This window comes from Eumetopias jubatus, unplaced genomic scaffold (assembly GCF_037043125.1).
Source record: "Eumetopias jubatus isolate StellerSeaLion01/CBP00866 unplaced genomic scaffold, mEumJub1_p1.0 scaffold_3, whole genome shotgun sequence".
In the NCBI taxonomy this organism is placed as follows: Eukaryota; Metazoa; Chordata; class Mammalia; order Carnivora; family Otariidae; genus Eumetopias; species Eumetopias jubatus.
Window position 1 is genome coordinate 24,174,926 of NW_028274809.1, and position 15,776 is coordinate 24,190,701.

The 15,776-nt window shown below is 35.0% G+C and overlaps 1 protein-coding gene across 2 annotated transcripts in view; it reads right to left on the bottom strand.

Moving 5' to 3' along the window:
* Positions 1-15,776, bottom strand: part of SPAG16 (sperm associated antigen 16) — a 951,181-nt gene that overhangs the window by 874,938 nt on the left and 60,467 nt on the right. For both annotated transcript variants that reach the window (XM_028112215.2, XM_088022037.1), the window contains one exon: positions 13,679-13,788. In XM_028112215.2, coding sequence (XP_027968016.1) covers positions 13,679-13,788 — 110 coding nt within the window. The remainder of the gene's footprint in view (positions 1-13,678; positions 13,789-15,776) is intronic.

Below are 15,776 nucleotides of genomic sequence, written 5' to 3' on the forward strand. Positions count from 1 at the left end.
AGATATATATATATATCTCATTTCTGAAGACGCAAAAGAAGACAAATGGGAAAATATGAAAACTCATCCATATCTTATGAGAAAGTAGTTTAATAGCTATATTGGTAGTATAAGCTAAGTTGTGAAAAGCTATTTTTATAACATGTATTATTGATTAATAAACTTATAAATTAAATGATTAAAAAATAAGGTAACAAAATGTTAACTGCAATTAAAAGCTATTTTAATGGAAACACAAATTTTATCTAAAGATTTTCCTTATAATAAGCTCTAAATAATTGTTGCTAAACCAGATGTTGCCAGGGTAAATAATCTAAATAATTTTAGCAAAGGTTTTTAAATTACTCCTTCAATAAAATTTTTAAATTTCTTTAAATATGAAGATAATGTGACTATTTTGCAAAATACAATAAGAATTTCTCTTAACTTTGAACATATCTTCTGTTCCTATCCATCTGGAGAATATCTACTTTTTTTATAATATCTTTATAATACTTTGAAACAGGGTTTCCAGCAGAAACATATAAATCTGTTTCATGTAGAAGCATAATAACCTAAATAGGATTTTTTCATTTAGAAAAGAATGTCTGTACGTCAATCCAAAAGAGAATAAGCATTAAATCAGGTAGTAAAAAGATGGAAGGAGCAAGGTAGCAATCCCTTATCTTTCTTAACTTACTCCCCATTTTCTTGAAATACTTTCAATGGTATTGTTTTTGTTTTGTTTTGTTTTTCATTTTTCCTGAATGATCACTGAATACATAGTTCAAGACACAAGGTAAGTAGTAAGTTTTTAATACATAAAAATTATAATATATAAAAATCGTATTTGTAAGCTTCAGGGAGTCATTAAAACAACAGATTTGAACTTTAGTGGATGTCATATAACTGTTTTTCCCTCTACAATGAAAAATAAATTCTACACATAAATATTACCTTTCAGAACTATTAAAATCTACACGGAATTGTTCTATTCTACTTCTCTTTAATAAATACATTGGCACGTTGAAAGTTTCACATGTGTAATAACCATTCAAAGTCTCAATAAAGTAGTAATTTTTCTCTTAACTGTGACTTATGTGTTTGCAAAGTATCCAATTAATTGTATAATTGCTCTTGATTCCTTTAGAGTTAAATATATTTCACAGATAGAAGGAAATTATGTTATAATGTATAGTTATCTTTACAAAAACTAACCCATCAACTATCTTAGTAACTCACTGATTACCTTAAAGACAAGAGAAAATTGCTTTCCCAGTATTGACTCGAACTGTTTCCTTAATTAAAAAAAAATAGTTTAAACCATAAGAATTAGCTTTAAAATATAATCTCATTTTAAATGGTTTTATTTTTAAGTAATCTTTACACCCAACGTGGGGCTCAAACTCACAACCCCGAGATTAAGAGTCACAGGCTCCACTGATTAAGCCAGCCAGGTGCCCCAAATATAATCTCATATTAACTCAATTTTATAGAAGGAATTTTATAATGTTATAGAACTACATAATGTAATTAATATGGCATATCAGGAAGCCACACACTTAACTAGTTTGAGAAGTAAAAAAAAATACAATTGTCTACAGAAGACTAGTATATAGCAGCAAGTTTCAGAAAGAAATATTTAATGCCACACAGAGGGGACTACTGGAGGACAGCCTAGAAGGCTGCTAAGGTAGTCCATGATGACCAGTTTTAGAATGGTGGGAAGGAAAATTAAAAGGAAAAAGAAGCAATGAAATTGGTGGTTTTAAAAGGAAGTCCCTCATAATCTCCATCAGATCCCCCAAATCCAACCAAAATAAACATTTAACTTAAGTAAATTTGTTCTGCAAGTGAAACTTCTGGATAAGTTCCTTAGGCCCCTTGCAATAAGATTTGAACTCCTAGTTCTCCGCCCCCCACCTCCATCCCCCGAGAGAAACTCAGAACTTGTCAAGTAATGTGAGATCAACACTAATGAGAGCGTGGGAGATGCCAGAAGGACAGGATCAAAGGTGATGCCATAATTTTGAACGGAATGAACTGGTAAAATGCAGACACTATTAAAAGCCATTTCAAAAATGAAGAAATTAGCTTATTTGGGAAATAAGATGAGATTTGTAAATTAAGTCATGTTAATTTTGAGGTAATGGTAATAGTTCAAAATGTAAATTCCTATAGATAGCTAAATTATTGCTATAAAGCTACAATATAGTAATATGAACGTTTGAAAATCATCAGCAAGGAAGTTATATTGCAAATAGATTATAAGTTAGGAAATTCATTTTAGGAAAACCAACTCTAATTATAACACAGATTTTATGGAGAAAATTAATTTATTCTGAGTTCCAAAAAAGAGTTTCAGAATACAATCCAATTTAATTTGAGCCATCTACAGTACTTGTGAAATAATTTTCTTTTTTGAAGTTTTATTTTGATAGCAACAGCATAATTTTGTTGAAAGGCATGAGGAAAAACAAATAGCAGATATTACTACGGAGAAATCTGAAACTAGAAAATCTTGAGTCTTCAGATTTCCCTAAGCTCTCTGGACCTGCAAAAATAACCTGTTCCTCCCTGTTAAAGGCTAGTATGCCTTCCTTGATCAAAGGCAATTTTATCCTCTGCCTTGCAAGACAACTCATGCTCCTCTTACAATGTATTCCCCACTTCCTCTCTGGCTAACTGATTGAAATCCATTCAAGTCACAATAAAATCTAGCCAGGGATGTATTGCCTCTGTTACAAGAGAAAAAGAACTACACCCAAAGGAACTACAGGAACTAGCCAATATGTACTTGTGGGTGTCAAGAGAATATGGCAGGTCTGGACCCTGAGGCTTTGAAAGGAGGGAGGTAGAACATAAAGTTGTACAAGGGAGGGTTTATTAATAGTAAAGCATTCTCCTATGGATTAGTATCCTGGCAAGGACCCCCATGTTAATACGATGCTAGGATAGCTCTTACAAACCTTGAAAAAAATGACAGCCTAACTAAATGAAGTAGACATGCCAAAACTACCATGCATGACAAATAATGCAAGAAGGATCAAAAAAGAGAAGTGAGCATGAGAGAGTGGATATACCATGCAAGGCTGAAAAGCCCACGAGATAGCCACAGAATGACCAAAAGATACACCAACTACAAAAGCATTAAAGATTGTAACTGTAAGAGGGGCAGTAACATTACTGAGAAGCTCAGTTGTGGCTCTCCTCTGAATGATGGTAGATATTATTAGAGAATGAGGCTCCTTTAAAGCAACAGGAATGATAGGAGCCTGATGAAGAGAGGCTGGGAGGGAGCACTCATAGGTCAAAAGTATGGTAGGCACAATTATGAAAAAGTGTAGAGTAGCTGTCAGGAGAGCCTAATCCACAGAGAGCCAGGGAGATAGTTAATATAACGTAATACCTCAAAGGCCAGAAAGATGGGAAGCCAACAAGGGTAATTCCAATCTGTATAACCAGATGAAATCAACAATGAATTATTAGGATGCTAAGGGCAGCCACTCCATAAAAAGTCACAATCTCTTGCCTGGTTTCCAGACCTTAGCCGGTTTTTCAGACACTGAACCTACTGACTGAAGAAGTGGCCAGGTCTCCAGGAAGAAGTATCCTGCAACACAACACCATGGCAAGTATATATAATCATTTACTCAGGTAACTATACACACTAGGGAAGAAGGAATACCCAAACATTTTGAGACCACTGACATAGGTTCTAGCATGGTATTGATACTCAGGGACTTGTGGTGTTATGATGCCCCTCATGAGAAGAGTTGAGGAATGTAGCAACCAGATAATAAACAGAGTATTGGTCTAGGTCTGGCTCACAGTGAGATGGGATTCATGAACCCAACTTGTGGTCATTTCCCTAGTCTCCAAATAAGTAATTGAAAAGGACATACTTGATAGTTTGATGAACTCTTACATTAGTTCTTGACCTGTGGAATAAGAGGTACTACAGTGGAAAACACCAAGTAAAATGTACTTAATGTACTTAATTCCACTAAACCATACACTTAAAATGGTAAATTTTACATTTTGTATATTTTATCACAATAAAAACAATCAGATGCTTTTCCTAGTTAAACTTAAATAAACAAAACAGAAACAGATATCCTAGAAGATGACATGAGACTACTCCTGCAAACTCAACCAAACTGTAGCCGAAATCTCAATTGCGGCTTTTCTGCTTTATGTGGTATCTTTGCAAGGGCAGATTAACATGTCCTCAGGCACACAGTGTGTCCCCACTGATCTGAAGATGAGTTTTTTTTTTTTTTGTCTTATCAGAAAAGAAAGTAGGGTCAGAACAGATCAAAAGATCAGTAAAGATTAAAAAAAACAAGTTGCCCTTACATGGCAGAAACAGTGGTACAACTCAACTCCTCTGCCTCAGGCTCACGTAAACTTTGCTTTCTATCAAAATATTAATCCTAATCATCTTTACATTCCACTATATTACTGAAATTACCCTAAGTGGGTCTGGTAAGCAGAAAGTGGTAAGTATCCCAGATGTCTTAAAAAGATACATTGTGCCAGAGAAGAAATAAACACTAAGAAAATCCTGATGTCTAGAGCATGTTGAGATAATAATTCTAAATAAAAAGTTGCTACATGTTGTATCCTCCATCATGAAGAAAGAACATAGTTTAAATGATATTTGGATCAAGAAAAGTTTTGCAACAGGTCCAGAGCATGTTATAAGACATCAGATTTGCCTCTTGGGTCTTACAGCCCAATAGATCCAACAGTGTTCAAACTATCTGTGGGAAATAAGGATTCTATAGCTGATAATAAGCTCCAGTAATCACCTCTAGACTTCTAGAGAATAGCCACGCCCATCTCCTTTGATAACTATTCCTATATATTCTCCTTTTAGGAGTCAGCTCTGAGTATGCTCCTGAGCTCTTGTAGAGAATGAGGACTTATAATACAAAGCGACTATATGACGTGTATTGTTTAGGAACCAGGAATGCTATCTGTCCTAAAAGCCATGATTCTGGACATGCAAAAAGCAGTTAATCTTAAAAAGGAATAATTATAATTGAAATTGTGCTTGAGCACATCAGAAAAGCACAAGTAAATTGCATGAGCAAGTAGCTTAGAATTCCAAACTTCTATTCCTATTTTAACACCACATGTCCTACTATACCTATGGCCTTGTGGGGAGTTCATCATGAACAGATAACAGAGAAAGAAAAAAAATAGCCTGGTTTCTAGATGGGCTTTCACAACATGCCATCCCAGGTACCAGTGGACAGTCACTGAATATAGTTCCGCCAAGGGAGGCTCTGAAAGACAATGGTGAATGGAAAACCTTCCAATGAAGAGAAATTTGGGCAGTATATCTGGTCATCTGGTCATTATCTGGAAGGAGAAATGGGGTATGGGGAATGGATCTGTACTTATAAATAGTGGCTATCAGTTTGGCTGACTGGTTAGGGATTTACAGAAAGAATAAGATTGGAAGACTTGCAATAAGATCTAGAGAAATGGTTAGTGGCTGGACCTCTTACAATTGGGAAAGTTGGGGTGCCTGGGTGGCTCAGTTGGTTAAGCGGCTGCCTTCAGCTCAGGTCATGATCCTGGGGTCCCAGGATCAAGCCCCACATCCGGCTCCCTGCTCAGCAGAGAGCCTGCTTCTCCCTCTCCCTCTGCCTACTTGTGCTTTCTATCTCTCTGTCAAATAAATAAATAAAATCTTTGGAAAAGTAGGGGTGCCTGGATGGTTCAGTCATTAAGTATCTGCCTTCGGCTCAGGTCATGATCCCAGGGTCTTGGGATTGAGCCCCGCGTCGGGCTCCCTGTTCATCAGGAAGCCTGCCTCTCCCTCTCACACTCCCCCTGCTTGTGTTCCCTCTCTCTCTCTCTCTGTCAAATAAATAAAATCTTTAAAAAAAATTAGAAAAGTATGAGAGTATTTGTGTCCAATGGGTATACTCATTAAAAGACATCCACTACAGATAAGATGTTCAATAATTATGTCAAAAATATGCCCTAACCTGTGAATATTGTCCTTTTTCCTTGGACCCTCAGCTGCTTTGGCCTAAGAAGCTATCAAGTATGGAAAACTATACATAGGCTTAGAAACTATACATAGGACTTTCCCTAAGCAAAGTTGATCCTGCTAACACTCAATGCTGAATGTCCAGCTTGCCAACAGCAGAAGTCAACATGGAACCTTGTTATGGCATCTTACCACAAGGAACCAGCCAGTTATCTGATATTAGACTTATTACCTTGGACCTCTTCCATTTTGATTTTTTTAAAGATTTATTTATTTATTTGAGAGAGGGAGAGGGAGAAAGAGAGAGAATCCTTGAGCAGACTCCCTGCTAAGTGGGAAGCCTGATGTGGGGCTTGATCCCAGGACCCTAAGATCATGACCTAAGCCAAAATCAAGAGTCGGATGCTGAACCCACTGAGTCACCCAGGTGCCCCTCCATTTTGATTTTTAAAATTTTATATTTTTAAAATTTTTCAATTATTTTTATTTGAGTATATTTGACACACAACACAGTGATTCAACAACTGTGTTATTCTAGGCTCCCCACAAGTGTAACTAGTATCTGTTACCATATAATACTATTACCATTGACTGTATTCCCTATGCTGTACCTTTTATTCCCATGACTTATTCATTCTGTAACTGGAAGCCTGTATCTCCCACTCCTCTTCACCCATTTTGCCCCTCTCCCGCCCCTCTTACATTTTAGAGTGGTTAGTGATTTGTTTACACTGAACAAAATATATATTCATTATATCATGCAGGATTCATTCAAGAAAACCAAAATTTGACTATAAATCTTCTTTCAAGCCTTCCCCAAAGGGACAGCAGGCATTTATAAGGGAAACTCTTTTTATTTTATTTCTATCTTTTAAAGATAATTAGACATTAGCTTTGAAAGGATACCCTTTCCTGGGAACACAAAAACATATCCAACAGTTAAATTAGGGGCTAATGATAGCCTTGTAATAAATGGTGTTTTGCCCCATGTCTGTTTCACAGTAAGACCAGTGGGTTTATAGACCCATCCCCTGGTTATTTCCCCAGTTTCTAATTGTATACCTGGACTAAACATATTAGTCAATTAGTAAAATCTACTCATTGGCTCCCTGATTTATAAAGTAAATATTACTATGGTAGGAAGGATCAAGTGGAAGCTCTAGACTTTCTGAACTCTACCAAGAGAGTAAACCAAAAGCAAAGCATAATCCTGTGGTGATTATAGAAATTAGTACCACAAGAAACATTTTAAAGATATAGAGGATAGAGACTCATCACATCCCTTTGAAACTTGCCTGTTTGATCTTAGCTGAAAATTGATTGGTCTTAGAAACTCAATGTAGATTACTGTAAAATTGAGAAAGTCTAATCTATAATTACAGATTGGATATTTATCTTCACTGTTTTGAATGCACTACAATCCACGAGCTTACAAATTTCCTTACTCGTTGTCATGGAATATCACACAATACATGCTTATGACCAAAGTATGCATTTTATAGTAAAGGATCTATATTTATAGGCTAACACCCATGGAATTGGTAGACCATGCCCCAGAAACAGCTGGCCAAATAGAAGAGTGGAATTATTAAGTTCCAGTTTACTAAAAACTCGGTTACAGTGTTAGTCTAAAAACAACAACATGCAGAGTTGTTCTTACATAGTCCGTGGAAATCAAGAGTTCACAGAAATGGAAGTAGCCCCTCTCATCACTACATCTAATAACCAACCAGCAAAGATGTTGCTTCCTGTCCAGAAACTTTGGACTCTGCTATTGGATGGCTTAATTCAAAAGGGAAGAATGCTTCTAGTGTGGCACATATAGAAGGCACCATTAAATTAAAAGTTAAGTCTGCCATCTAGTGGTTCAGGTATCTCTGTAATAGTTTGACACTGACAGGATTGCTGCTTAAATGGTGGATATGGAGAGGACCTTCTGGAACTCAGCAAACAATCTGAGGCGCATGTTATTACTTCCATGTTAACTAGTAGATGTCAATGGAAAACTATAACAATTCAAGATAGCAGGGTTACTAAATACTCAGACCCTTTGAGATTAAAGATATGGGTCAGTTCACCAGATAAAAAACTCTAATCAGGGCAAAAATCAACAGATTTGAAGGGACAAGTAGACCACAATAAAATAAGGGACTTCAATATCTCACTTTCTGCAATGGATAGATCATCCAGACGGAAAATCAATAAGGAAACATCAGACTTGAATCATACTTTAGACCAAGTATACCTAACATACATAAACTGAATGTGTATTCTTCTCAAATGCACAAAGAACGTTCTCCATGATAGATCATATGATAGGACACAAGACAAGTCAGCAAATTTAAAAAAGACTGGAATCATAACAAGTATCATTTCTGACCATAATGGTATGAAACTAGAAATCAACAAGAGGAAAGCTGGAAAATTTATAATCATGTGGAAACTAAACACACTCCTGAAAAACCAACAGGTTGAAGAAGAAATCAAAAGTAAAATAGGGCATCTGGGTGGCTCATTCAGTTAAGCGTCTGCCTTCAGCTCAGGTCATGATCTCAGGGTCCTGGAATCCAGCCCCATGTTGGGCTCTCTGCTCAATGGGGAGTCTGCTTCTCCCTCTCCCTCTGCTCCCCCCACTTGTGTGTGCTCTCTCTCTTTCTCAAATAAACAAAATCTTTTTTAAAAAGTGAAATAAAAAATTATTGAAACAAATGAGAATGGAAACACAACACACCAAAATCTTTGGGATGCTGTAAAAGCAGTTCTTAGTGAGAAGTTTATAGTGACAAATGCATTTATTAAGAAAAAAGAATGATCTCAAATTATCAAGCTAACTTTATACCTCAAAGAACTAGAAAAAGAGGAAAAATTAAGCCCAAAATTAGCAGAAGGAAGAAAGTAACAGGAACATTTATATCAGAGAAGATATAAATGAAATAGAGACCATAAAAACAATGAAAAAGATCAAAATTAACAGTGGCTTTTTTGAAAAGATAAATAAAACTGGCAAACCCTTAGCTAGACTAAGACAAAAAGAGTGAAAACTCAAAAATCAGAAATGAAAGAGGAGATATTACACCTGAGCACAGAAATACGTAGGATCATAAGAGACTGCAAAGAATAATTACATGCAAACAAATTGGATAACCTAGAAGAAATAGATAAATTCCAAAAAACAATACAACTTACCAAGACTGAATCATAAGGAAATGGAAAATCTGAACAGACTAATAATAAATGAGGATATTGAATCAGTAATCAAAACATCCCAACACAGAAAAGGCCAGGACCAAATGGTTTTGATGATGAATTCTACCAAATATTTTAAAAAAAGTTAATGCCAGTCCTTCTCAAACTCTTCCAAAAAATTGAAGAGGATGGTACATTTCTAAACTCATCTTATGAGGCCAGCATTACCCTCCTACCAAAACTAGAATAGGAAAATTCAAGAAAACCATACACCAATATCCCTGATGAATACAGATGCAAATATTCTCAACAAAATACTAGCAAACTGAATTCAACAATACACTAAAAGAATCACACACCATGATCAAGTGGGATTTATTCCGGGATACAAAGATAGTTCAACAAATGTGATCAACAAATGTGATACCACATTAATAGAATGAAAGATAAAAAAAAATCATATGATCATCTCAAAAGATGCAAGAAAAGCATTTGACTAAGCTCTACATCCTTTCATAGTGGAAAACCCCTCACTAATTGGGTAGAGAAGGGATATACCTCAACATAATAAAGGTCATATACAAGAAACCCACAGCTAACATCATACTAAATTGTGAAAGGTTGAAAGCTTTTCCTCTAAGATCAGGAACAAGGCAAAGGTGCCCATTTGCACCACATAGTCCTAGCTAGAGCAATCAGGCAAGATAAAGAAATAGAAAGCATCCAAAGAGATTCCTTCCTTCATCGACCAGAGGCTGGTCAAGAGTGGGAAGAGACTAGCCTCTAGAAAGGCCTTCTCCACCCTCAAATTTTCTCACTCCCCTCTGCCCACAAAATACCAACCCGGCTATATATATATATATATATATATATATATATATATATATGGAAAGGTGTGTACTGCCACCTAAATAATTAAGTCATTTCCCAAAGGAGAGGGGACAGGAGAGCCTCTGTCTTTTGGCAACATCTCATCTCTTCCTTTTGCTTTTGCCTTTTCCTCCTTGCCCTTGGTTTCATCCTATTCTACGCTTCAGATTTCTATTTTTGTATTGAATTTGCTCCCTTTTTTCATATTGAAAAGATGACACTGCCCCAAGAGCCAGAAATAAATGGGACTGAAAAGCATCCAAATAAGAAAGGAAAGCTAAATTAACTTCTTTTCAGATGACATGATCTTATATATAGAAATCCTAAGACAACCAAAAACTGTTGGAACTAATCAACAAGTTCAGTGGAGTTTCAGAAAATAAATCAAAATACAAAAATTGGTTGTGTTTTTACACACAAACAATAAAATCACTGAAAAAGAAATAAAGAATGCAATCCCATTCACAATAGCATCACAAACAATAAAATACTTAGGAATAAATTTAATCAAGGCAGTGAAAGATCTGTACAATGAAAACTATAAGACACTAATGAAAGAAACTGAAGACACAAAAAATAGATATTCTGTGCCCATGTATTGAAAATAATATTGTTAAAATGTCCATTCCGCCCAAAGCCATCTATAGATTCAATGTAATCTCTTTCAAAATTCCAAAAGCATTTTTCACAAAAAAAATCCTAAAATCTGTATAAAACTGCAAAACACCCCAACTAGCCAATCCTAAGAAAAAAGAACAAAACTGTAGGTATTATCTCACTTCGGATTTTCAAACTACACTACAAAGCTACAGTAATCATAACAGTATGGTACTGACATAAAAATCGACACATAGACCAAAGGAACAGAATAGAGAGTGCAGAAATAAACTCCCATATACACAGTCAACTAGCATTTGACAAGGGAGCCAAGAATATCCAATGGGGAAAAGACAGTCTCTTTAATAAATGGTTTTAAGAAAACTGGACAATCATATACAGGAAAACTAAATTGTATACCTATCTTACACCATTCACAAAAACTAACTCAAAACCGATTAAACATCAGACCTGAAACCATAAAACTCCTAGAGAAAATATAAGAAAAAAACTTCCTGACATTGGTCTTGTCAATGATTTTTTTGGATATGACACCAAAAGCACAATAAACAAAAGCAAAAATCAAGTGAGACTACATCAAAAAAAGCCTCTGCACAGCAAAAGAAACAATCAACAAAATGAAAAGGTAACCTATGGAATGGAAGAAAATATTTACAAGCCACATGACCGATAAGGGGTAAATAATCTAAATATATAAAGAACTCACACAGCTCAGTAACAAAAAAAAAAATCCAATTAAAATATGGGCAAAGGAATGAAATACATATTTTTTCCAAAGAACACATACAAATAGCCAACAGGTACATGAAAAGATTCTTAACATCATAAATCATCAGGAAAATGGAGATCAAAACCACAATGTGATATTACCTCACACCTGTTTCAATGCTATTATCAAGAAGACAACAGATAACAATTATGGGTAAGGATGTGAAGAAAAGGTAACCCATGTGCACTGTTGATGGGAATGTAAATTGGTACAACGACTATGGAAAATAGTATGAGAGTTCCTCAAAACAAATAAAAATAGCACTACTATACGATCCAGCAATTCCACTTCTGAACATATATCAAAAGGAAATGAAAACAGGATCTCCAAAAGATATCTGCACTCCCTATATTCATAATAGCCAAGTTATAGAAACAACCTAACCATCTGTCAATGGATGAATGAATAAACAAGATGTGATGTGTGTATACACACACACACACACAATGGATTAGCATTCTGCTATGAGAGAGAAAGACATTCTGCCATTTGTGACAACATAGATGGGCACTGAGAACATTATGCTAAATGAAACAAGTCAGCAAAAAATAAATATAGTATGATATCATTTATATGTGTGAATCTAAAAAAGCAAAAACTCATAGATGCAAAGAGTAGAATGGTGGTTACCAGGAGCTGGAGGGTAGGGACACTGGGGAGATGTTGGTCAAAGTGTATAAACTTGTAGGGAAAAAAATTAAAAGAGAAATATTAGTAAAAATGATTACTTGGTGAACAGGGGAGGAATCCACTTTACTCTGCACTTCAGCACTTTTGTAAGGCCCCAATTTTTCTATCATGTTGTAGGTATTATGCTAAATATTTTAATGCACTGAAAAAGAATATACTATGCATAAATATTTAATGTGTTTGTCCTATATTTTAGTAGCTTTTTGTCACATAAAAAGCCAACTTGGCATTACTAATGTAAAGTCTTACAAGCCGAAAACACTTAGTGAATGAATCAACAAATCATTCCTAAGTATGACTTAGTACCTTAAAGAGAATGCCTATGCCATTAGAAGATGAAAATATTCCTGATGACAATCACCACCAACACACTGAAAATCCTTAACTGATTTTTTTTTCTTTATTTGGGGTGCTTTATATGCTCCTCTGTTCCCAAATGAGAACAAGAATTACTTGTTGAGAGCAAGAGAGTCATCCACTACCACTACTTGCATTCAGCTGAGACTCAAAGGCAGGTAGGTAGAGGAGTGAGAAAGCTTTATGGTGGCAAAAAGGGAAGGTCCATCCTGATGGGAGGTTGTTGGGACAGGGAAGCTGGAGGCACTGACAAGAAAAGATCTACCCCAAACATCTTAAATCCTAAATTAATAGTGATAATAGAGGAACAGTAAAATACTAATCTGAATATTATAAAGTAATTACCAAAGCCTAAGTATAATCTAAAATTATTTAGTCTGTAGTTTATTCAATATTATATATGATACTGGATTCCAAGGCATACCTTTGAAGAAAAAACTTTATTGATATTATTAGCTAAATAAAAGGCTTATTGCATTATTTTAATTCATAAAAATCTATTGTTCTTATAGAATTACTACTACTAAAAATATTATAATTGTAAGTATTTTAATTTGTAAATATAAATATCAGATATTTTAGAACTCAAAACTATGTACTTTGTAAGAAATCTCATTACCTCAGCTAGACCTTCATGCAATTTTCATAACAAGAAATTAAACACCTTACAGGTTTTGTGTGCTTTACTTTCTTCCTCATTTTTGATCTCTGACCTCACATTTAAATACCATTTTTCTTTCATCATTAGAGAAGTGTTTAACTATCAGCCTGATTGCAAAGCAAAGGTACTCAGATATAAGGAGATTCTTAAATGGGCCATAATTCTTCCCATTCTACTTTTAAAGAAAACTAAGAAAAGTTTAAAGTTATACTATGAAAAAAGAAATAAGGGATGATGTAGGAGTTACTTCTTTTGGATAGAGTAAGCAGAAAACTGAGTAGGTGAGCACACATGCCTGTGATTAAGTTGAGGTAGGTGGCAGACTGATTCACCAAGTTGTCTCTGCCACCAATAAGCATATGTCCCTCACATATTAGTAACATTTGAGGACCTCCATTTTTATCTATAAACCAAGGGCCTTGGAATATATAACCTCTAAATTCCTCTTCCAGTAAAATAATGATACCATATGAGTTCATTGATCTGAAGATCTGAGAGCTAAGTATGAATTAATGGAAACAAGAACAAAAAGTCATACCTTTGTATTAGCTTTTATCTTTGTTTTACATTTGTTTTTTTCCCTGGCTTCACGAAGACCTTTCTGAGTAGGACCTTCTGGTGCGTTTTCTTTTTCAGAATTAGGAATGACTACAAGAAAACACAATTTATTCTTAGTATCTATTCTGTTTCTCCACAATAAATATAATTTTAACCAAACATATGAAAGCCAATGTCATGATACATGTATTTTTTAAAGTATTAAACTAATAAAATGCCACCAAAATGTTTTAAGTGAGCTGTCAAATTCATTTCCCCCAAATTCGGAGTGTCATGACTGCAAGGTCATGACAAGTGAAATGGCATGATGAGCCAGTTAGAGATCATAGGAGCCAATCTCCAATTACATTATATCCAATTCCTGTCATGAGGCTTAATGTATATACAAGTAAAGGTGAAAAGGGTCAAGGAGAGAATGGTAAGCAATGACACAATTTCCCAAGTGGAATTGGATAATAAATAACAGATTTTTAAAAGAATATTGTATTAATAAAATATTATTCTTTATGCTTCTCAATGTTGAGAAAAACAGAAAGGAAAACATTGGGTAATACTCCAATGTAGTTGTAACATTTGTCTCCAAACTCTTCTGGACATAAAGAATAGTCCTACTAAAACCACCTGAGGGAAAAACAAAAGTGACAGGGAAAGTCTCTTTCTTTTACACATCCTTCCATATACATATACCTACTTAAGGTATATATACCTTAATATATACATAATTTACATAATTTCCCCCTTTATTTCTAAAGAGGAAACTAATTGCAAATAACTAATAAAGTTATAATCATTAACCCTTAAACAAAAGAAATAACCAAATGTTCTAAATATAACACTAGATTATAATAGAGAAAAGATAAACACAAAAATATCTGGATGAGTCCAGGTTCTTAAAGAATTCTGAGGTAATAAAGGCAAGGAAACACATAGCTGGCATTTAGATTCTTTCTGATCTGACTTTTCCTATTCAGTACCAGTTTCAGAAAAAGGAGAAAATCTCCAAAATAACACTGACAATAACATAAAAACAGAATATTGAATAACACAGTTCTACATGAAAGTACTTAAAAGACTTCAAACACTTGGGTATCCAGACTGCCTATCCTCCCTGAATGGTGCTAAAAGTTAGAGCCCTACAGCATCTAGGAAGTCAAAGTGTGGGGGAAAGGCAACAATTACAGCTTCCTGACATCAAGGAAAAATTTTCACTTCCAGTTCTCTTTTATTATATTCTCCTTTGTAACAACCAACAGTGACATCCTGATAATGATAATAATTTAAAATAATAATAATGAGCATTCATGCCTCATTGACTTTTACTACATAACAGCCACTGGTCTAAACAATTTGCATTTATAATTTCACAAAATCCTGTCGATAACTCTGTCAAGGTAACTACCTTTTGTTCCCCCTTATATATGAGGAGAATATATATATAGTAATATCTATAGGGAAGTAATGAGAAAGCAGTAGAGAAACCCAGGATTCCAGCAGGTAATTCTGAGAATATGAGCATATCTCAGGTAGCATGCAAAACATGACTTAAGCATCACTTCATAAGAGAAATAAAATAAAAATGAAGAAGCAAACAAACAAAATGTTAAGGATAACAAATGAAAGTCAAAAACCAAAAAGGCTTTGGTTTATAAGTATATGTAGTTTTTCCACAACGAAATGAAATTACAAAAGTTCACACTTAATCATGTTTAGGAAAATATTCAACATTTGTAACCAAAACATGAGAAGAAACATTGCAGAATACATGTGGAATTAGCAGAGAAATAACACTTCTCAATTATTTCTCGGTGTAGCAAGTACAAACATGATTTCCACTCTCCATCAGATAAACATCACTTTCACTTGCACAAAGATTTGCAGAACAAATAAGAGGCTCAGACATAGGGGGCGCCTGGGTGGCTCAGATGTTTAAGCATCTGCCTTCGGCTCAGGTCATGATCCCAGGGTCCTGAAATCGAGGCCCGCATTGGGCTCCTGGCTCGGTGGGAGCCTGCTTCTCCCTCTCCCTCTGCCTCTCCCCCTGCTCATGCTTCTTTCTCTCTGTATCTCTGTGTCTCAAA